Here is a 22,146-nt window from a genome sequence, read left to right on the forward strand (position 1 = left end):
CAAAGGCAAATCCTGCCCCATAGCTCTGAAAGCAGCAGCTGTGGTGTGATTCTGCTTGAGGAGGAGGAGGACATTTGCTCCACTGAGATGCCTGCCACATAAGAGATTTTGAGAGCAGGATGGATGGCTCTGTAAACATGTAGAATCACAGACAATTCTCTGTGAAGTCAGTGGACCTAGGCTGAGGATCTGGCCCAAAGCGTTATAGGCCCCAATTCAGGAGAGCATTTAAGTGCATTCCTGGACATGGATTTGTGCCCAGACCAAAATCAAATGTAAATACAGCCAGTAAGTCCACATGCAGAAGAGCCAAATGCAGCTTATTTTCAAGTCATCAGGACTGTACAGCACAAACATTGCTTACAATAGCTCACCATAAACACTGAAACAGCCCTTCCACCTGTGCCCTGGTACATACGTCCCTGGTGTATATCAGCTAGTGTTTCTTCTCTGGTGTTTGTTATAAAATAACCTCACACTTCAGGCCTGTAAAGTGGGGAGGAGGGATGCTGGTGACGTCTGTTTACATAATAAAAATGGTTTGCTGCGACTTAGAAACCACTTACAAAGAAGAAAACCATACAGCGAAAGCAAAGTTTATTGGCATTTCTGACATCAATCGGCTCTTTACTGGTATGCTTAAAATGGAATAGTATACAGGATGATATAGTAGACACTTTGAACTTGACTTCACATAACGCTTTATTATGACTGTTCAGCCAGATAAGACAATTACGGAAGCTACATGGTGTATCAGAAAAGGAAGGGGAAAGGAGATAGTGGAGTGTGTCAAAAGAACCTCTTACCGGCCCCCAAGAAATAAACACTATTGCCAAGCACGTGACCTTCCTTCAAGACAGGCAGGAGGAAGCAACTGATACTGAATATTACAGATGATAGTAGAATAACAGGCAATAAAATCAATGGGGCAACCTTCCTGGATGCTTAGAGTCCTTTATGGGCTAGCCCTGTTCTTGCTGGAAGTATCATAACCCGGAAACTTTCCTGGACAAGAGTTCAACAAGGAAGAACTGGGAGGATTTAGGCTGGGGTAGTGTTTAGTAGCGAGAGATGCATTAGCGGCTTACCTGCAGTATATTATTCAACCACTAGTTGTCTGTGTGCTGGACAGAGTTTGAGTAAATAGAGGCCAAAGATGGAATTTGAGCTGTGTGGAGGACCGGACCCTAGCTTAAACCTCCGGTATAGTTGACTCACATTGTTTGCTTCCTGCCTCTCTTCCAGAGTTTCAGTTCTTTCACATGCAGCCGTTCCACTTACCCCCCTCTAGGTGAGGAATGCTCCATCAGCCTTTTTACAAACGATCTGCCATTGAGTCCCTCCTTGACCCCTTGGAGTAACATAAAATTTATCCTACAGTGCCATCAATTATTTATTAGTAACCATGTGCTCGCCAACATGTCTCGCATCAAAATGGACAGGGCGGGAGGAAGAGTGCACCCGCTTTTTTCTTCTTTTGGCCATGAAAATAAAAAGACGAAGAGAGAGAAGAGGGGAAAAAAGTAGGAGAAGAAATCATCTCTTTTCTCTTTGTCCTTTAGTGTCCCTACCTCTTTTGTCCTTTTTTCTTCTCTTCTCCCTCTCAATACCTCCTCTTCCCTTCCTCCACAACACTGTCTCCCTCTTTCCCCCAGATATTGGGAATGGAACTACAGAAAACACACAAGATACTTTATACTGAGCCTAATTGCTGCTCAGAATGGGTACAATACCCGAACACCAGCCCTACTAGTGGGGAGAATATATCTAGCTGGGATGTTGTAACTGAATGCAATTTTCAGAGTAGCAGCCGTGTTAGTCTGTATTCGCAAAAAGAAAAGGAGTACTTGTGGCACCTTAGAGACTAACAAATTTATTAGAGCATAAGCTTTCGTGAGCTACAGCTCACTTCATCGGATGCAACCGATGAAGTGAGCTGTAGCTCACGAAAGCTTATGCTCTAATAAATTTGTTAGTCTCTAAGGTGCCACAAGTACTCCTTTTCTTTTTCTGAATGCAATTGAGTACTTTTCCTCAAGATTTTTTCTTTTCTTTTTTTTTTTTTTGGCCAATGGACACACCCCAAGTAAACTCCATTGTACAAGTCAACTTGAGTTTCATTTTGGATTTGCCTGTGTGCCAGAAGACCATCTGGCTAGCGAGAACTCATTATTTAAAACTCTAGGGTTGATTTTACCAATGTTTTGTAAAAACTTCAGAACCTATATTACTTTCTATTCACCCTTCCCCATTCCTCTTTATCATTTTCAGCATGGGGATTCCAAGAGATGACAAATAACCAAACCGTATCTTTTATGGTGCTGAGCCGTTAAATCATGTTGCCCTTGTATAATTCTCATCTGGTATAGCATTTTTAATATTACATCAGCTCTCAGGTCAAAGCACAGATGCAAAAATAATTGGTTAAAACTAGTATGTAAAGTCTTTGGATTGCAATTAGCTTCTGAGGAATACACACAGTACATAGTCCACTATGTGTTTAGATGCATTATCTCATCAGCCAGCAATGCTATTGGCAATCCACATCCGTGCCTTCTTGTGCCGTGCTGGTCACCTGACTATGAGTTATGTTTCAGGTTTCAGTCTGCTCTCGCTGCAAATGGAGCCTGGCTTACTTTAAAACAAAACCAAACCACACAAACACACACACACACACAGTTGCTATACTGGTTTGGGGCACTTTATTTATAAAGCATTGCAGCTTTACAAGGCATAAAAAAGTGCTGAACAAATAGACCTCCTGCCCTGCAAAATGTACAAATCTAAAGGCACAAGTTGATCTAATAATGGATTATGGGTTTGTTTTAAAATGTCCTTGCAACTTTAGTGGTTATGGAAGAGGCTGCATGACAGCTCTGGAGCTTGTGGGCCAGAACCTCCTCTCCCATTATTACACTGGTGTAGCTTCACTGGTTTCCATTCTGTTATTCCTGATTTACGCCAGCATGAGAGAAGAAAGTCAGTCCCTGTATTGACCTACTCAGTATCAGGCAGAACAAAAGTTGTTTGGTCAGTTTCTCAACTCTGACCTTTAGTGATTGGAGGAAAGTTTTCTCTGGGTGCTCATTCATTCTTGGGCCTCTGTCAAGACTGCCAATCTGACCAGTTAGTACCGGTTCTGATAGTGGTTTGTGACATGGACACTTACTCATTAGGGAACTGACTCAAAGTCATTTCACACAGGCCAAAGTCATTGCACAGCAACAATTTGTGGTCATTAATGATTTGCGCTGGATTTGAATCAGCTGCCGATGCTAAGCAAGGCTCTGTTTCTCATTAGCTGCCTTCAGCCAACTAGTGACCTGGGCTTTACTAATTACAGCTCATTTCCTAACACTTTACATATTGGTAGCTCATTATATAACACGTAAAACGCCCATCAAACAAGAATTCCTTTCTTTGTACACTTATCCGCAAACTTTGGTGGTGTTGGTATATCCACTACTAGACACATTATTGCATCACTTTAAGGCACTGATTAAAATAGTTTGAGTGTATCATTTAAATGGCTCACAAAGTGCTTAGGAAAATACAACTGGCTGGAATCAACAGTTCCCCCCAGTAGAAGGTAAGAATTTCACATCATAAGGCTGGGAATGCCTGTTAGTGTGGAGCACATACAAATAAAGATTTCACCTCTTGTCCTCTCCAGTCTATTTCTGAGGTATGTAGTGCTCTGATGCCCAAGAAACACAATATACATGACAGGTTTCAGAGTAGCAGCCGTGTTAGTCTGTATTCGCAAAAAGAAAAGGAGTACTTGTGGCACCTTAGAGACTAACAAATTTATTAGAGCATAAGCTTTCGTGAGCTACAGCTCACTTCATCGGATGCATTTGGTGGAAAAAACAGAGGAGAGATTTATATACACACACACAGAGAACATGAAACAATGGGTTTATCATACACACTGTAAGGAGAGTGATGATATGCCATCATGTGCCAGCAATGCCCCTCTGCCATGTACATTGGCCAAACTGGACAGTCTCTATGTAAAGAATGAATGGACACAAATCAGACGTCAAGAATTATAACATTCAAAAACCAGTTGGAGAACACTTCAATCTCTCTGGTCACTCGATCACAGACCTAAGAGTGGCTATCCTTCAACAAAAAAGCTTCAAAAACAGACTCCAACGAGAGACTGCTGAATTGGAATTAATTTGCAAACTGGATACAATTAACTTAGGCTTGAATAGAGACTGGGAATGGATGAGTCATTACACAAAGTAAAACTATTTCCCCATGGTATTTCTCCCTCCCACCCCACCCCCCACTGTTCCTCTGATATTCTTGTTAACTGCTGGAATTAGCCTACCTGCTTGTCACCATGAAAGGTTTTCCTCCTTTCCCCCCCCTGCTGCTGGTGATGGCTTATCTTAAGTGATCACTCTCCTTACAGTGTGTATGATAAACCCATTGTTTCATGTTCTCTGTGTGTGTGTATATAAATCTCTCCTCTGTTTTTTCCACCAAATGCATCCGATGAAGTGAGCTGTAGCTCACGAAAGCTTATGCTCTAATAAATTTGTTAGTCTCTAAGGTGCCACAAGTACTCCTTTTCTTTTTACAATATACATGGTGGCCAGGGGTGCGATTGGTTCTGGTGCAGAGTAGCATTAATGTTAGAAACAGAGCCATGACCATGAAAGGACAGTGAAGTAGTGGTATATTTTAGAGGGGAAGAAGGGGAAGTGATTGAAATAAAAACTTTATAGACACTGATGTCACCAGGATCGTGAGCTATGAGGTCATAGGAATTTGAAGAGCTGGCAGATTGTACTGCAGTGTTCTGGATCAGCTATAGCCCTTTAGGAAGTAAATCCAAAGGATTACAGTCTTACACGGACTAAGGTTGTGAAACAGAGGGGAACATTTTAATTTGATGAGTATGATGGTATAGGGAAGAGAGGTTGCAACAAAGCCAATGATCTATTTATAAACATTGCTCATTATACAATAAGAAAAGGAGTACCCGTGGCACTCCTGATCGCTATTCCTACCTATATGCCTCTAGCTTTCATCCAGATCATACCACTCGATCCATTGTCTACAGCCAAGCGCTACGATATAACCGCATTTGCTCCAACCCCTCAGACAGAGACAAACACCTACAAGATCTCTATCATGCATTCCTACAACTACAATACCCACCTGCTGAAGTGAAGAAGCAGATTAACAGAGCCAGAAGAGTACCCAGAAGTCACCTACTACAGGATAGGCCCAACAAAGAAAACAATAGAACGCCACTAGCCATCACCTTCAGCCCCCAACTAAAACCTCTCCAACGCATCATCAAGGATCTACAACCTATCCTGAAGGACGACCCATCACTCTCACAGATCTTGGGAGACAAACCAGTCCTTGCTTACAGACAGCCCCCCAATCTGAAGCAAATACTCACCAGCAACCACACACCACACAACAGAACCACTAACCCAGGAACCTATCCTTGCAACAAGCCCGTTGCCAACTCTGTCCACATATCTATTCAGGGGATACCATCATAGGGCCTAATCACATCAGCCACACTATCAGAGGCTCGTTCACCTGCGCATCTACCAATGTGATATATGCCATCATGTGCCAGCAATGCCCCTCTGCCATGTACATTGGCCAAACTGGACAGTCTCTACGTAAAAGAATGAATGGACACAAATCAGACGTCAAGAATTATAACATTCAAAAACCAGTTGGAAAACACTTCAATCTCTCTGGTCACTCGATCACAGACCTAAGAGTGGCTATCCTTCAACAAAAAAGCTTCAAAAACAGATTCCAACGAGAGACTGCTGAATTGGAATTAATTTGCAAACTGGATACAATTAACTTAGGCTTGAATAGAGACTGGGAATGGATGAGTTATTACACAAAGTAAAACTATTTCCCCATGGTATTTCTCCCTCCCACCCCATCCCCCACTGTTCCTCTGATATTCTTGTTAACTGCTGGAATTAGCCTACCTTGCTTGTCACCATGAAAGGTTTTCCTCCTTTCCCCCCCCCTGCTGCTGGTGATGGCTTATCTTAAGTGATCACTCTCCTTACAGTGTGTATGATAAACCCATTGTTTCATGTTCTCTGTGTGTGTGTGTGTATATAAATCTCTCCTCTGCTTTTTCCACCAAATGCATCCGATGAAGTGAGCTGTAGCTCACGAAAGCTTATGCTCTAATAAATTTGTTAGTCTCTAAGGTGCCACGGGTACTCCTTTTCTTTTTGCGAATACAGACTAACACGGCTGCTACTCTGAAACCTGTCATTATACAATGAAACTGACAGGTCTACAGCCTAATCCCTCCTACATTAGTTCTATTACCAAAAAATAAAGCCAGGATGACGGTGAAATCCTAATCCTTTGTAGCAAATAGTTTAGAGAGATGCATTATATCATATTGAAAACTATTGTTTTCTCTACATGCTTTGGGTAAAGATACATAATTGCATTTCTGTAATTTAGGCTTTTTCAGAGACTGGGATTTATCTGAATGCTGTTGCATCCAATCAGTTAACAATAAAAATATGGCAAGGCACGGATTGTAAAATGATCAAGTTTACATCATTTCATTTCTTTTTTCCCAGGGAGCATTAAAAATAAATCACAAAGATGCAAATTAGCTTTTATACATGCTAATAGACCTCACAGTGTCCTGTGGCAAGAGGAATGCAAGCAAAATTCAACACAAAATGGAGCCTCTAGGCATGTTCCTTAAAACACACTTCTACCCATGGCAGTGCTAACACAGGACGAAATCATCCTCTGGTTTGAGCAGCTACGACTCCTACTGAAGCCAATGGACATTGTATCATTGTGGAGACTGTTTTGTTGCAGCACAAATGGTGTACCTATCTGGGGGTTTGCATTAGATGGCACTCTCATCTGGTCACTCAGCTGCTTAAAACTCCCTACACAGCCTTACATGGGGCTTAAATGGGACGGAGGGGTTTGGGCCATTCTGCATTGGCTTGGTGTCTTCCCCATCCCATTCTCTATAGCTGCGTAGAAGAATGAATGTGCGAGTGATAAACCTTAGCTAAGCCATTTGCCTACAAAGAAACACTGTCTTTTTTTCCCCTCTGCACACCCACACCACCTTTCTCACACTCTATTGATTTCTTTTTTAGGATGACTTCCTCCTGTCCCTGAGTTTATCATAAGGAAGTTGTAGAATTCCCTTAAGACACTGTGTACATTTCCCAGAGATATTCCTTTGGGAAACCTTCCCTGGGAGGAACGAGTGCAAGAAAGGCTCAAGAGGCAATCTCAGGACAGGTAGATTCCGGAAATTTAGGTCCAGCCTCGCTTTGAGCTCTAATCCAAGTCATTTATGGCAGGGCCAAGAAGGGGAGGAGTCCTAACCATATAGTTAGCTGCCCATACAAATTTACAGACACTAGCCATACAGTGAAGAATTGCTGCTATACTTGTCTAGCTGAGGAGAATGTCATTTCTGTATCAGTTACTCAGTCCAAAGCAGCAGGATGCCAGCACCAGCATTTTGGAAAGAGTATATAATTGGGTATCAGATTTGAGTAATCCAGTGTTTTATACTTATTGTCCAAAAAGTGATTGTCCATCATACTCTCCTCAATACAGTGCACACTCACCTTCAGCTGGTGGCATGAATATCTTAGAAAAGGGACAGCCCCTCTCAGGTATGCACTATATGCTGACTCAAACTGTTCTCTGTTGTTGTACACTTACTTAGCGCCTACTCTCCACAGTTCACTTCCTGTTCCATCTAATGAATTCAATCAAGTGGCTAACTGCTCAGGCACTGACTTCATCTTCATCTTCAAGAAGGTTGTTCTGTTTTGGCATGTGCTTTGGCTCAGAGTCCAGTTAACTGACAAAACATCTTTCGAGTTTCCGTTCCCGGGGATCATTTTCATTGCCTAAATCTTTTCATACATTGCATTCTCATCCTTGCTTTGACAATACTTTTTTGGAATTTTTCCAGTGCCTACATAGTAGGTACAAAAGCTTTTGGCTTGTCCTTGTGCCTACACATACTTTGCTAAAAATAGCATGTTTCCCATGTATAGGATCGCTATTCAACTCTTACCTTTGTATTTATTTAACCATCTGTAGTTCGGTTGTTTGACTGTGCACCATACTTTCCATTGGCTCATGTCTCACGGTTACTCTGAATATTTGCAAAGTAAATTTGAGGAAAACAAAACACACCCTCCTGTTTACAGTAAAGAACATCCCATCTATTGCATCAAACTCCTTTCAGAAAGAAAAGGAGTACTTGTGGCACCGTAGAGACTAACAAATTTATTAGAGCATAAGCTTTCGTGAGCTACAGCTCACTTCATCGGATGCATTAAATGCATCCGATGAAGTGAGCTGTAGCTCACGAAAGCTTATGCTCTAATAAATTTGTTAGTCTCTACGGTGCCACAAGTACTCCTTTTCTTTTTGCAAATACAGACTAACACGGCTGCTACTCTGAAACCTTTCAGAAAGAAACGCTTTACTATGAAGGGATTAGAGGTCTGTAAGAATTTGATTGTAGCTAAAGAGAATTTATTGTTCAGATTTACAAGTGTTACACTACACCGCTTTCATGTGTGGAAAGGTCTACTTTACTTTACAGCCTCATTGTGTTAGATTTTTTTTCTTGCTACCCTCTTCTGTCTCTTTAGTACAAGATCCACACAACCTTAGGTCAACTCAGTGACGTGAAATTTAAACAACCATTTACTTCAGACCAAATTCTCAGCTATCGTAACTACACTAACTTCAGTGGAGTTATTGCCAGTAGAAAATTTGGCCCATCACCTCTGAATTCAGGCATAAAGGGTGATTTATTCCTTGCTTTAGATCAGGGGTGGCAACCTTTCAAAAGTGGTGTGCTGAGTCTTCATTTATTCACTCTAATTTAAGGTTTCATGTGCCAGTAATACATTTTAACGTTTTTAGAAGGTCTCTTTCTATAAGTCTATAATATAACTAAACTATTGTTGTATGTAAAGTAAATAAGGTTTTTAAAATGTTTAAGAAGCTTCATTTAAAATTAAATTAAAACGCAGAGCCCCGCGGACCGGTGGCCAGGACCCGGGCAGCGTGAGTGCCACTGAAAATCAGCTTGCATGCCGCCTTTGGCCCGCATGCCATAGGTTGCCTACCCCTGCTTTAGATCCTTGTAAATGAGCATTTATAATGGTAAACAAGTTAAAGGGGACAAGTTTCAGTGCTTCCGGAGGCAAACAGATTCTTAAGGAATTCTGCTCCCCTCCCCTCTTATTGCCCTGCTACCATATTGCATAATTGGACAGGAGACTTATGGACATTTTTACTTTCTTCTGAAACGTGAGCTATGGAAGAGGCAACATGCCAAGTGAGAAGGGTCAATGATTTGCTTCTTGTGCTAAGTTTGCCCCTTTCTTCCTGTGCTTAGAAAGGAAATACATGCATGATCTCAACAATAGTTAAAAAAGATGAAAGGTGTTTATTTTGGCACAATTTAAAAATATCCCGGTACATTAAATATCAGTCCTTTGTCCTTGAATTAACCATTTATAGCTCAAGACTCAGTCATCAAGTGTTCAATAAAGCCAGCTGTATGGGGGAGAAAACAACAACTCCACACTATGCATTTAACATGACAGTGCGAAAAAAAAACAACAAAAACAACTAACGAGGTTCTGTCAGGGATCCAGCTGGGTCAGACAACATTAAAGTAATCTGAGCAAACTACAAAGCCCATGGGAATAACATTTGCTGTGCTTGAAAAGTTTGACTGAAAGTTACATTAGCACTGAGAAACCTGAACTCTGTCTTGGGCGTAGGGAAGGAGGACAAAGCATCTGATACTTGGCACTAAACTGTTACAGTGATGCACTTGAGGGTCAGACAGGGTTTATCAGACAGATACATACATGTAGCAGTGACACGGGCCAGTGACAGTCCCCACACAGCAATGGAGAGAATGACCCATCAATGATTTATGTATGGAAAGAACTGATGAGCAACTATGCCATGCAAGGATGCAGTTTCATCGACAGATTCATAAGCAGAAACTTCCTCCCATTAAAGATGTAATATCTTTGCATTGTATCATTGCATAATTACTTCTTTTTCCTATAAGGTTAAGTTGTTTCTGACACTTTGTCAGTTCATAGCCCCTATGCCTTCCTACCATCTCAAAATGTCATTTGTATCAGAAGTAAATCCTATTGACGCATAGAGAACAGACAAACAGTAACTCTGGAAAAACTCCCACCTCCTGGTTTGCGAATAGACAAACTATACACATACAGTACTTACATACAGAAGCTTCCCCTCTCAAACGGTCTGACTGTGGCTGTTAAGTTTTAGCAGACAGAAAAAATAGCAATTAAAACTAGGTTGGATTTAACCATAGCAGGGAGTCAAAGTTTTACATATAGTGATTCAATGTGTATGGCTAGCAGGCCCTGCTCCTTCACAGTTTCCTCTTTAGCCCCACTGTCTTTGACCTCACTTGAGGAAAGCTGCAAAATGAGAGGTTCCATTCTCAGGAAAGAAATTCAAACAGTTTACACTACATTAAAATGTGCATAAAATAGATATCCAATAAAAAAAGACTAGTAGACTCCCTGCCCCCACCCCAAACCTTAACTCTATAAGCTTTGAACAAGCCTCTGGCCATAGGCAGAGAGGGTATCTGAATCATGAGGTTTACACTCTCCACATTGGTGTCACATTGGCCAGAGACAGCTCTTTTAGCATTTTTAGAGATAAGATCAATTGTTGTGTTCTTGAAATCATGATGGCTACCACTGGCTTGTGACAAAAATCCACCATGAGTCACTTCCTCTAAAGAACCCATTGTGGTAGTGAGGTTTAAACAAAGGCAGGTGGTGTGTGGGGGAAGTCAAAGGCTAAGGTGCTGATCTGTAGGCCTTATGCACACAAATGGAGGATTAGATTGGGGAAACCCTGACTTGTGTCGTGTTGTGCTCTGTTAGGAAAACCCTTACTTGAGAATTCCCATGACAACTCCAGTTGAAATCAGTGTGTGTAAGTACTCAGGATGGCTCAACCTAGCTTACAGAATGTGCCTTCCTTTACACTGCAACAGCCACCCTCAGGAAATGCTGGAATGAGGGAAGGCTGGGTGTCTCAGTGGGACAGAAATAGCAGCTGATCAACTACAAAGCCACAGCAAATGGATCCTCATGTAGGGCCTGATCTAAAAGCCCATGAAATTCACTGGAGAAACTCCCATCAATTTCACGGGCTTTGGATCAGACCCATACTGACCACAGTTTTCAGCAGCACTTAGGATGACAATATCTGGATACAGGTGGGTCTAAACCTACAGTTATATAAACCATGGTCCTTTATGACTGAGAAGCTGAAGAAGATGCTTCTGAAGGCATCAATTTTTGCATTGAGATACTTCATGTAAAATACATTTGTATTTTCCCGCAGCATTAAAGCCATGGCACTTAGAGTTAACATTTACAAATATGTCCTTTAAACAAGCCCACCTCCAAAACTCTGTGTTGGCCTGCTGCACTGAGGGCTTCTGCTCTACAGCCAGACAGCTGATCACAATGCAGGAAAATGGATTTTGCCAAAGCTGAAAGTGTTCCAAAAAAGGCAGACTCTTTGCAGATTTTAACATAGCTTCTGTTAGGAGACAAATGAAACCACAGAGCTAGAAAAGTGCTTTTCAAGCCCATCAAAGCAGTTCACAGAACTGGATATATCCTATAGTCATCACATTTGCATTAGTTCAATTCCTCTGTCCACGTTTGGCACAAACCCATTTGACACAGTGGCTCAGTTTGCTTTTAGGTCAGCTGCTCCTGACATTTTCCTGGCATTCCAGTGGCTACAGAAAGTATCTCCAACACTGTGCATATTTATTAAGTCCTCAGGAAAGTTTTGAAGGCTAAACATTGCTGACCCTGGTTTCTGCAGAAGGGATCATAGCAGCGGATGAAGACATCACTAAAGACCGCTCTCGTCTGACGTAGCGTGGCTTTCGAACTGAAAGGGTGGGCACAGACACACAGTTAGCAACTGCTATCTAGTCATGTCTTCATAATTAATTCATACTTAACACATCAGCCAATGATCTGAAAGTAGCTATTGTTGTTGAATATAGAGAAGAAAATTCGACCGATGACTAAAGATTAAGAAAGCCCACTAATACACCTCTTCTGAAGGAAGCACTTAAGTTACTTATTGAACTGGGTGCTCATTGGATACTAGTGTTTCCATTATTATTTCCATCTTCAGCCTTACAAAGATAAGCCACATATTATTCATGTTTTATGGCTATAGAAACCAAGGCAGAGAGGCGAAGACCACTCAGGATCTCAGGATCAGAGCCAAGATTAGAATTCAGAAGTTCCTGGTTCTATTAGATTATATCTCCCTGAAGCCCAGAACAAATTTAGACAAGGGCTTTGTCTACACTGGCACTTCGTCGGCAAAACTTTTGTTGTTCAGGGGTGTTAAAAAGCACACACACACACCCCCAAACGACAAAAATTTTACTGACGAAAAGAGTCAGTGTGAACAGTGCTTTGTCGGCAGGAATGCTCTCCTGCCAACAACGCTACGGCCGCTTGTGAGGGGTGGAAGTTTTTTGTCCACAGGAGAGAGCTGGAGAGTTTTTTGTCGGCAGCAGCTACACTGCGTGCCTTTTAGTGGCATGGTTGCAGTGGCATAGCCATGTCGCTAAAAGCCTTGTAGTGTAGCCATAGCCTTAGAGTCAGCAAGCTGCCTATAGGAAGGCCTAAAATTAAGATTGTGGTAACCAAGATTTAAATCTTAATTCTTGCATCTTAGATTTTAAAATAATCCACATACATCCACACAATGAAAGTAAACAGCTTGGCTTGTTTAAAATCCCCCTCCCCCAACAACATTTTATCCAGTTCCTGGAAGGCTCAATTGGTCTTCCTTTAAAGTCGATATGAGTTTTGCCATTATCTTCAGAGTACACAGATCAGGCATATAGAGTAGAATTGCAGAGAGTTACAAACACTAGAGTTACAAACTGACCGGTCAACCACACACCTCATTTGGAACCAGAAGTACACAATCAGGCAGCAGCAGAGAAAAAACAAACAAACAAAAAAGAGCAAATACAGTACAGTACTGTTAAACATAAACTACTAAAAAAAAATAACTTGTCAATTTTTTTAAACTTCCCTTTAAGGAAACTGTTTCTGTGCTTGTTTCATTTAAATGAAGATGGTTAAAAGCAGCATTTTTTTTCTGCATAATAAAGTTTCGAAGCTGTATTAAGTCAATGTTCAGTTGTAAACTTTTGAAAGAACCACCATAACATTTTGTTCAGAGTTATGAACAACCTCCATTTCCGAGATGTTCGTAACTCTGAGGTTCTACTGTACAGTATACACTAGTTTTCAGTAGTGTCCTGATTAAATAATTAGATTTACCCTATTAGGCAGTACAAGTTTCTTTGATACCTACATGTGAAATAAGCAAATACAGTTTTGTAGTATTTGCAATGTTACATATCACTGAATTTGTTTTTGATTTTGCATTGTTTTCAGAAATACTTGAAACTTGAAAGAGTGCTTACTTTTTTATTTGACAAAGAGTGATTGATTTCACCTTCTCCCATGTTTTGAATGGAGAAGTAGCCAATATGATTCTGTTTTATTAAGCTTTCTTGTTTGCACATCAGCATCACAGATAGCTACAGCTTTGAGAATAATATTTTTTAGTGTATTGCTGCTTTTTTTGGTGGCCTCTGTGTCTGCTTTTTTCCTGCAATTCTCAGTAGAGGTTTGTTAAGAATAAATAAAGACATCCCTAGAATGGATTATTTAATCATACACTCAGCACTGCTTGAAAGAACGTGCGATTAAAAAGAAAAAACGAAAGAGGACTGGTTAGGTGAGCACCAATCCAGAGAACGGGTTACTGCCTGAATTTTTCATGCTTAATACAGCCTTTCCAACCCCCCTCCCACAATTTTCATGTTCCAAACACCATGTAAGTGTAATTTGTTAGAAGAGGTGTGACATGCTTCAATCCAGTGAGCCTGAAAATGAGCTACCCAGGAATCCTCAAGATGTTCCAGCCCTGAAAACATGTCCCACCCTGAATAATTCAGTTTCTGAACATCTCTGAAAACCTGAACCCTCATCCATCTATTTCTAAGCTGTCTATCTCCTAGCTGCCAAAGATACCATTAAGGAAGCAGCACTTCTACTAGATAATGAAGTTGTCCATGTTAATTACTGAAATGACACTAGATTAACAAATGTTAATATTACAGATACTGTCATACTTCTGTCCCCTGAACAGACTTTGTGGTTTGAATTCTGGAGTTTATATATATTTACTTACTGGGTATTCCTGGCATTCCCACAATGAGATTCAGATTTTGGGGATATTCCTAGGTAGTTTTGTATTTCTTAACAATAAGCTAACAAGGGAGAAAGAAAAAAAAAAAAGCTACCAGAGCAAGTTGTTGGAGGTGAAAATATTCACAGTAAAGTTTAAAGATCTCTCAAACATGGAACAGATCCTTACCTGAAGAAGTAGGTAGAGGTATCATTGATGCCTGCAGAACAGAATAAGGACCAAGTAAAATATAAAAGATCTTTGCATTTTCTAATATTACAGAAATTAGAAGTGGACACTAAGGTTACACTTTTTTAATAAGCAAAATGTCCTCACTTGTGCTAACAACTCCTTAAAAGAATAAAATCTAAAAAATCTATTTTCTCATTATTAATGCTGTGTTTACTTTTGCATTTTTCTCAGGACAACAAACTTGTGAGACACATTTTATTTTTTTAGTTAATTCTGCTTCCAATTCTAAAATTCTAGATTTGGGCCAAAAATTTGGCCAGACAGTATCCCTATAAATAATTAACACTATTTGAAAGATGTTTATATCCCTCAGAAGGAATGATTTTACTTACTGTTTCACTGGGCTGCAGAACTGATGCTAAGGGGGAAGGAGAGAGGCCGTTATTGTTCTAGAAGGTTGGAACTGTTTGCTTCAATTGCTTATGTATTGTAGAAATTCTTCACAATGAACAATCTGATAGGCCCAATATCCCAACCAACACTCTAGAGAGAATTCTCCCTCCATTGCTTAGAAGGAGACATCAGTACAAGAGTATTTTGAAATCAGAGCACGTTGCCCAGAAGATGCTTTTGTGCATTAAGGAAACAGGATTCTCAAGCTCTCCAGGAAACAGTTATTTCTACAGGGTTAAATCATTCTTATTTTGCTCCCTGAGGAGGCCACCAGAGCATCACTTTGCTTTGAAGGAGCTGCCATGGAAGAAAGCAGTAGAAGCTAGCTGTCGGTGTGTGAAGGCAGCAAATTGTGTGGAGAGAGAAGGATATAGCAGTCAGAAGCAGCAGAAGAAACTGGGAGATACCAACCTTTACTGACAACAAAGCAAATAGCCAGGCAAAATGAAATTCAGCCTGGCAGAAATCCTAAGAGATTCCCTCCAGTGGGCTCTTAACTCTTCTCCCTCAGATAAAAACCTCAGTTTCAACATTGTGACATGTTAGGACAAAAGAGAACTAGCAGCACAAAAAGTAGAAATACTAGTCTAAATGTTGTTAAACAGCACAAGTTTGGTGACCTGTCAGATTAGATGTCACAGTATGATAGCTCTTGACCCACTTATAAACACCCAAAGGGAGACCTGTGGTACCTAAACCTATTGAAAAAAACTTGTAAGAACAGGTTTCAATTTGTCAGTTTTCATGATACTAAGTTTCTTTAGCACAAAATAGCTTAGCATCTAGGTGTCTATTATTGGCACCAAATTCACTGGAACTGTGCTATGCTATTAAGTTTACGTGTGTCACTTTGATCTCATGTTCCTCCTTGCTTGTGTATTGCTCTTATTTACTGATTTGTGTTGAGACTGCCTTGTTTTTAACTGGCTCTGTTAGAAGCTAAATGGAGGTGAGGGGGTATCCATATGATCAGTGGATGGATCTGACTAAGAGTAGTTCATTGTTAAACTGGTAGAACCTCTTAAATGGCAGCTATTACATGTGGGGTTGGCAGAGAAGGGGTCAGGACAGGTAGAGAAATACAGATACATTTCTATATTATTTCAAAATTTACTGTGCAGAAGTTAGATATACCATATTTACACACTTGCTCTCTGACCAGGAAAGGTTAGGGTGCAATAATGTACACAGAATTGTTTTACACAGATTCTGCAACTGAAGAGAGAGTGTGAAAAATCCAACTGACTCCATAAAAATTGCATATTGGGCAAAATTTATACCTAGTATAATTCTACTGGCTTTCATGAGTTACCACAGGGATGAATTCAACTCATTAGATTATAATTACACAGCTGCATTTCAGATTTACATTTCCTTCCAATATCGATCTACAAAAGCAGAAACTAAAGGTGGGCAGGGGAGAGTTCACAATAAAATGAAAGAATTCTGGTCATAAAACAGGTCATTCCTCTGTTTCTGGAGATCCCAAGTAATCCCATGTGAAACACAGAGGCAAGTGTAGTGGTTACAGCAGAGGAATAATCAGGAATCTTTAGTTCTCTTCCTAATTCTGCTGCTGCCACCTCATCTTGGGTAAATCCCTTGTCCTTCTGTGCATCAGTTTCCCTCTCTGTAAAACTCATATAAACCAACAGTGTTGTGGGGCTTAATAAAACTTTCCAAAGTGTTTGGAGCGCCTTGGACAAAAAGTATTTTTGTCAAATGCTACAAAAATGCTTCCTGTCCACATAGCATTAGTATGTACCCGAGATATAGACCATTTAGTACCATCTAATGTGAAGGGCTGGATTGCTGGACCCTTTGAAACTACAAAATAATTCAACTGATGCTGCACAAGAAGCATCCGTGCAAAAACTAAATTGAAAATAGATTAATTCTGTATTACCACAAAAAATATATAGAGAATGCAGAGGAAGTGTTTACTCAGCGCATATGAACATAAGAATGACCATACTGGGTGTGATGCACTCTATATGATTTTATAAAAGTATGCTGATGAGTGTGAATATAATGTAACTAAAATATGCTTCATGCAAAAGGTCTCTTGTAAGGTATTATTACAAAGTTTATAATCTATTGAGTGTGGTCATCCTATTTGTATAAATGCATCACTCTTGTATCTGAAACTAGAAATATGAAATATAACTCTGAGGGCCTATTGTAGTTATGCAAAGTGTGGGCCATTAATGGTGGTTTGGAATCTTGATGGCTCCCATCAACCAGGACAACTGACTGCTCTGTTCGCAAGCAGGCCTTCCTGTGAGTCAGGCTGGGATCAATGAAGGCCTAGGGTCTCACAGGAAATGTGACCATATCACTTGGTACTGAAATCCATCTTAATCCTGGTGCTTTTCCATTTAGAGGGTGGGGCGGGAGGCACCCAGAGAAACAAAGGATTCCCGCCTTGTACCAAAGCCATATAAGGGAGTAGAACAGAACAAAGGAGGCGGCCATCATGAGGAATCCCCTAGCTACCACCTGAGCTGGAACAAGGGCTGTACCAGGGGAAAGGCTTGTGCCCAGACTAAGAAGGTGTCCAGTCTGTGAAAGGTTTCAGAGTAGCAACCATGTTAGTCTGTATCTGAAAAAAGAAAAGGAGTATTTGTGGCACCTTAGCGACTAATCAATAAATTTGTTAGTCTCTAAGGTGCCACAAGTACCTTTTCTTTTTGCAGTCTGTGAAAGAAACTTATTGAAACATCTCTAATGGTGAGATTTTATCTGTATTCAGTTTTTATTACTGTACTAGACTTAGACTTGCGTGTTTTATTTTATTTTGCTTGGTAATTCACCTTGTTCTGTCTGTTACTACTTGGAGCCACTTAAATCCTACCTTCTGTATTTAATAAAATCATTTTTTACTTATTAACCCAGAGTATGTATTAATACTTGGGGGAAGGGGGGAAACAGCTGTGCACCTCTCTCTATCAGTGTTATAGAGGGTGAACAATTTATGAGTTTACCCTGTATAAGTTTTATACAGGGTAAAACGGATTTATTTGGAGTTTGGACCCTTTTGGGAGTTGGGCATCTGAGTGTTAAAGACAGGCACACTTCTGTAAGCTACTTTCAGTTAAGCCTACAACTGTTAGGGGACATGGTTCAGACCTGGGTCTGGGTTTACAGCAGACTACCGGGTCTGGTTCAAACCAGGCAGGGCACTGAAGTCCTAAGCTGACTGGGCAGGAAAGCAGGAGCAGAAATAGTCTGGGCACATCAGGTGGCAGCTCCCAAGGGGGGTTCTGTGATCCAACCCATCACACTGGGTCACACCAATGGTCCATAAAATCATAGGATTGAAAGGGACCTCGAGAGGTCTTCTAGTCCAGTCTCCTGCATTCAAGGCAGGACTAAGTATTATCTTGAACATTCCTGACAGGTGATTGTCTAACCTGCTCTTAAAAACCTCCAATGACGGAGATTCCAAAACCTCTCCAGCCCAGTATCCTGTCTTCCAACAGGGGACAATGTCAGATGATTCAAATGGAATGAACAGAATGGGCAATCATCAAGTGATCCATCCCGTTATCCACTCCGAACATCTGGCAGTCAAAGGCCTAGGGACACCAGAGGAGTTGTATCCCTGACCATCTCGGCTAATAACCACTGACGGACTTATCCTCCTGATGAATTTATCTAATTATTTTTTTAATCTAGTTGTGGTTTTGGCCTTTACAACATCCCCTGGCAACAAGTTCCATAGGTTGACTGTGCATTGTGTGAAGATTTACTTCCTTTTGTTTGTTTTAAACCTGCTGCCTATTAATTTCATTGATGACCCCGGTTCTTGTGTTATGTGAAGGGGTAAATAACACTTCCCTAGTCACTTTCTCCACACCATTCATGATTTTATAGACCTCTATCATATCCCCCTTTTTAATCATTCCTTTTTCAGGCTAAGCAGTCTTAGTCTTTTTAATCTCTCCTCATATGGAAGCTGTTAATAAGAACAGCCATACTAGGTCAGACCAAAGGTCCATCTGGCTAGTATCCTGTCTTCCAACTGTAGCCAATGCCAGGTGCCCCAAAGGGAATGAACAGAGCAGGTGATCATTAAGTGTTCCCTGTTGCCCACTCTCAGCTTCTGGCAAATAGAGACTAGGGACACACCATCCCTGTCCATCCTGGCTAATGGACATTGATGGACCTATCCTCCATGAACTTATCTAGTTCTCTTTTTTTAACCCTGTTATATTGGCCTTCACATCATCCTCTGGCAAGGAATTCCATAGGTTGACTGTGCAGCTTGCATGAATTTCACTTTTTGCACTCTACCTTTTAATTTCTAACTAACTTCCTCACTTTTGTGTAGTCTCCCTCTCTGAAATTAAGTGCTAGAGTGTTGCACTGCTGTGGTGTTTTCCCTGCCACAGGGATGTTAATATAATTAAATTTATGGTCACTTATCAAGTGGTCCAGCTATATTCACCTCTTGGATCAGATCCTGTGCTCCACTTAGGATTAAATCAAGAATTGCTTCTCCTCTTGTGGGTTCCAGGACTAGCTGCGCCAAGAAGCAGTCATTTAAGGTGTCAAGAAACTTCATCTCTGCATCCCGTCCTGAGGTGACATGTACCCAGTCAATATGGGGAAAGTTGAAATCCCCCAGTATTACTGAGTTTTTTATTTTAATAGCCTCTCTAATCTCTCTGGGCATTTCACAGTCACTATCACCATCTTGGTCAGGTGGTCGGTAATATATCCCTATGGGATATTCTTATTATTAGAGCATGGAATTACTATCCATAGAAATTCTATGGTACAGTTTGGTTAATTTAAGATTTTTAAATTAAATTTAAATTTTATGCTTTCTTTCACATATAGTGCCTCTCCCTGACCAGCATGACCTGTTCTGTCTTTCCAATATATTTTGTACCCTGGTATTACTGTGTCCCATTGATTATCCTCATTCCACCAAGTTTCTGTTTCAATATCATTTAATATGAGGCTCTCTAGTTCACCCATCTTATTATTTAGACTTCTAGCATTTGTATACAAGCACTCAAAAAACCTGTCACTTTTTAGCTGCCATTAGATGATGTAATTGAATGGGACTTTTTTTTTTCAATGACTGTTTCTCATCAGATCCTACCTGATTTTATCATTTTCCATCCTCTCCTCCTTACAAAGACATAGAGAATCTCCATTAACAGATCCTTCCGCTAAGGGATGTGTCTGTTCGAACCATGTGCTCCTCTGCACCGTCGGCTTTCCCTCAGCCCTTAGTTTAAAAACTGCTCTATGGTCTTTTTAATTTTAAGTGCCAGCAATCTGGTTCCATTTTGGTTTATGTGGAGCCCATCCTTCCTGTACAGGCTCCCACTTTCCCAAAAGTTTCGCCAGTTCTTAATAAATCTTAACCCCCTCCTCCCTACACCATCTCTCATCCACGCATTGAGATCCTTTCAGTTCTGCCTGTCTAACTCACCCTGCAAGTGGAACTGGAAGCATTTCAGAGAGTGCTACCATAGAGGTCCTGGACTTCAATCTCTTTCTTAGCAGCCAAAATTTGGCCTCCAGGACCTCTCTCCTATCCTTCCCTATGTCATTGGTACCTACATGTACCATGACCACCGGCTCCCCCCGCACTATATAAGTCTATCTAAAACCCATACCCTTTATCATTTTTGTTGCCCTTCTCTGTACTTTTTCCATTTCTAATAGATCTTTTTTGAGAAGGGTCAACCAGAACTGCATGCAGTGTTCAGTGTATGGGCATAACCTGGATTTATAGAGTGATATTATGATATTTATGGTCTTATCTATCCATTTCCTAACGGTTCCTATCATTGTTAGCTTTTTTGATGGCCACTGCACATTGAGGGGATGTTCCCAGAGAACTAACCACAATGCTCTCTTTCTTGAGAGCTAATTTAGACCCGATTATTTTGTATGTATAGTTGGGATTAGGTTTCCCAATGTGCATTACTTTGCATTTACCAACATTGAATTTCATCTGCCATTTTTGTAGCCCAGTCACCCAGTTTTGTGAAATCCCTTTGTAACTGTTCACAATCTGCTTTGGATTTAGCTATTTTGAGTAATTTTGTATCATCTGCAAATGTTGCCACTTCACTGTTTACCTCTTTTTCCAGTTCATTTACACATACGTAGGACTGCACTGGTCCCAGTACAGAAGTGCAGAGAACAGATTACAATATGTATATTAAAAATAATGTAGAACATGGAACTCTAAAACATATGGAAAAGGTTTTGGCCTTCTCTCAAATTCCCAGCTAAACTGTAAATAAATGATGAAACAGAGAATGACTAAGAAACACTTTACCTTTGTTTCTTCTGTAGAACATATTTGGAAGTTTATTGGCACGTTTGAGGTAGAAGAATGAAGCCACAGACAGTATCAGGAATAAACTGATGAAGAATGTCCCTAAAATGAGAGAGGCTGCCACTTCTGGGCCCCCTGTGAAATCAGAGGAAATAGCCTATTATTTACTAGAAATCCTTATGATACAAGGGGCAAAGGGATTTGTTCTCCCATTACTGCTATAGAGAATAAAGAATAAACTTCCTTACATTTAGATGAGAGAAGAACATTCCTTTTGTGTATCAAAATATCAGAAAGAAAACCTCATCAAAATTGTTAGGAAAAATCCTCCAACACTAATTTTGCTGTGTTTTAGCCTCTATCTACACTATTTTAATTCTATGTTTTCCTGAAGATAGCCACAGATTTTTGTCCCAAGTGTTTCCTTCTTTATCCTTTTCAAACCTGGTGTTGCCAGGCATTGAACAAAAATGGATTAGTAACCAAAATAATAAGAATGCTTAAAGTAAAGTTAAATTGCCCAATACAGGATTGAGTCAGGCTACTGGTCATTAAATCCGATATTCTGCCTTCAAAATGGCCTATTTGTAATGCCTCAACGGGAAGTTGGACACTAGCAAAAAAATTTCTCCAAAACATTTGCTCAATTTGCTTAACATATTTTGTTTAAGTTCATGATCACATGACGTGGCATAGATTTATTTTACGAAGCAGAGGAATGCTGAAATTCTTCTGTTCAGGACAAAAAAACCAGCAGATAAACCACATCTCTGGTATTTACAGTAAATGGAATACAAAGACTTTATCTCAGTAAAAATTCTGGCTTAATTCTTTTTAATTTGTTT

General features: G+C 40.4%; 1 protein-coding gene across 7 annotated transcripts in view; it reads right to left on the reverse strand.

The window, feature by feature from the left end:
- Positions 1-22,146, reverse strand: part of LOC119844933 (uncharacterized protein C1orf159) — a 70,700-nt gene that overhangs the window by 30,866 nt on the left and 17,688 nt on the right. For 5 of the 7 annotated variants that reach the window (XM_043499771.1, XM_043499772.1, XM_038376415.2 and 2 more), the window contains 4 exons: positions 21,302-21,436; positions 14,934-14,959; positions 14,539-14,569; positions 9,459-12,009 (listed from right to left, as the gene is read on the reverse strand). The exons of 1 other annotated variant lie outside the window; for it this stretch is intronic. In XM_043499771.1, coding sequence (XP_043355706.1) covers positions 11,912-12,009; positions 14,539-14,569; positions 14,934-14,959; positions 21,302-21,436 — 290 coding nt within the window. In that variant the 3' untranslated portion in view covers positions 9,459-11,911. Of the gene's footprint in view, positions 1-9,458; positions 12,010-14,538; positions 14,570-14,933; positions 14,960-21,301; positions 21,437-22,146 lie in introns of those variants that run through there. One more of the 7 variants, XM_043499774.1, reaches the window with a different exon arrangement.

This window comes from Dermochelys coriacea, chromosome 18, assembly GCF_009764565.3.
Source record: "Dermochelys coriacea isolate rDerCor1 chromosome 18, rDerCor1.pri.v4, whole genome shotgun sequence".
Classification (NCBI taxonomy): domain Eukaryota; kingdom Metazoa; phylum Chordata; order Testudines; family Dermochelyidae; genus Dermochelys; species Dermochelys coriacea.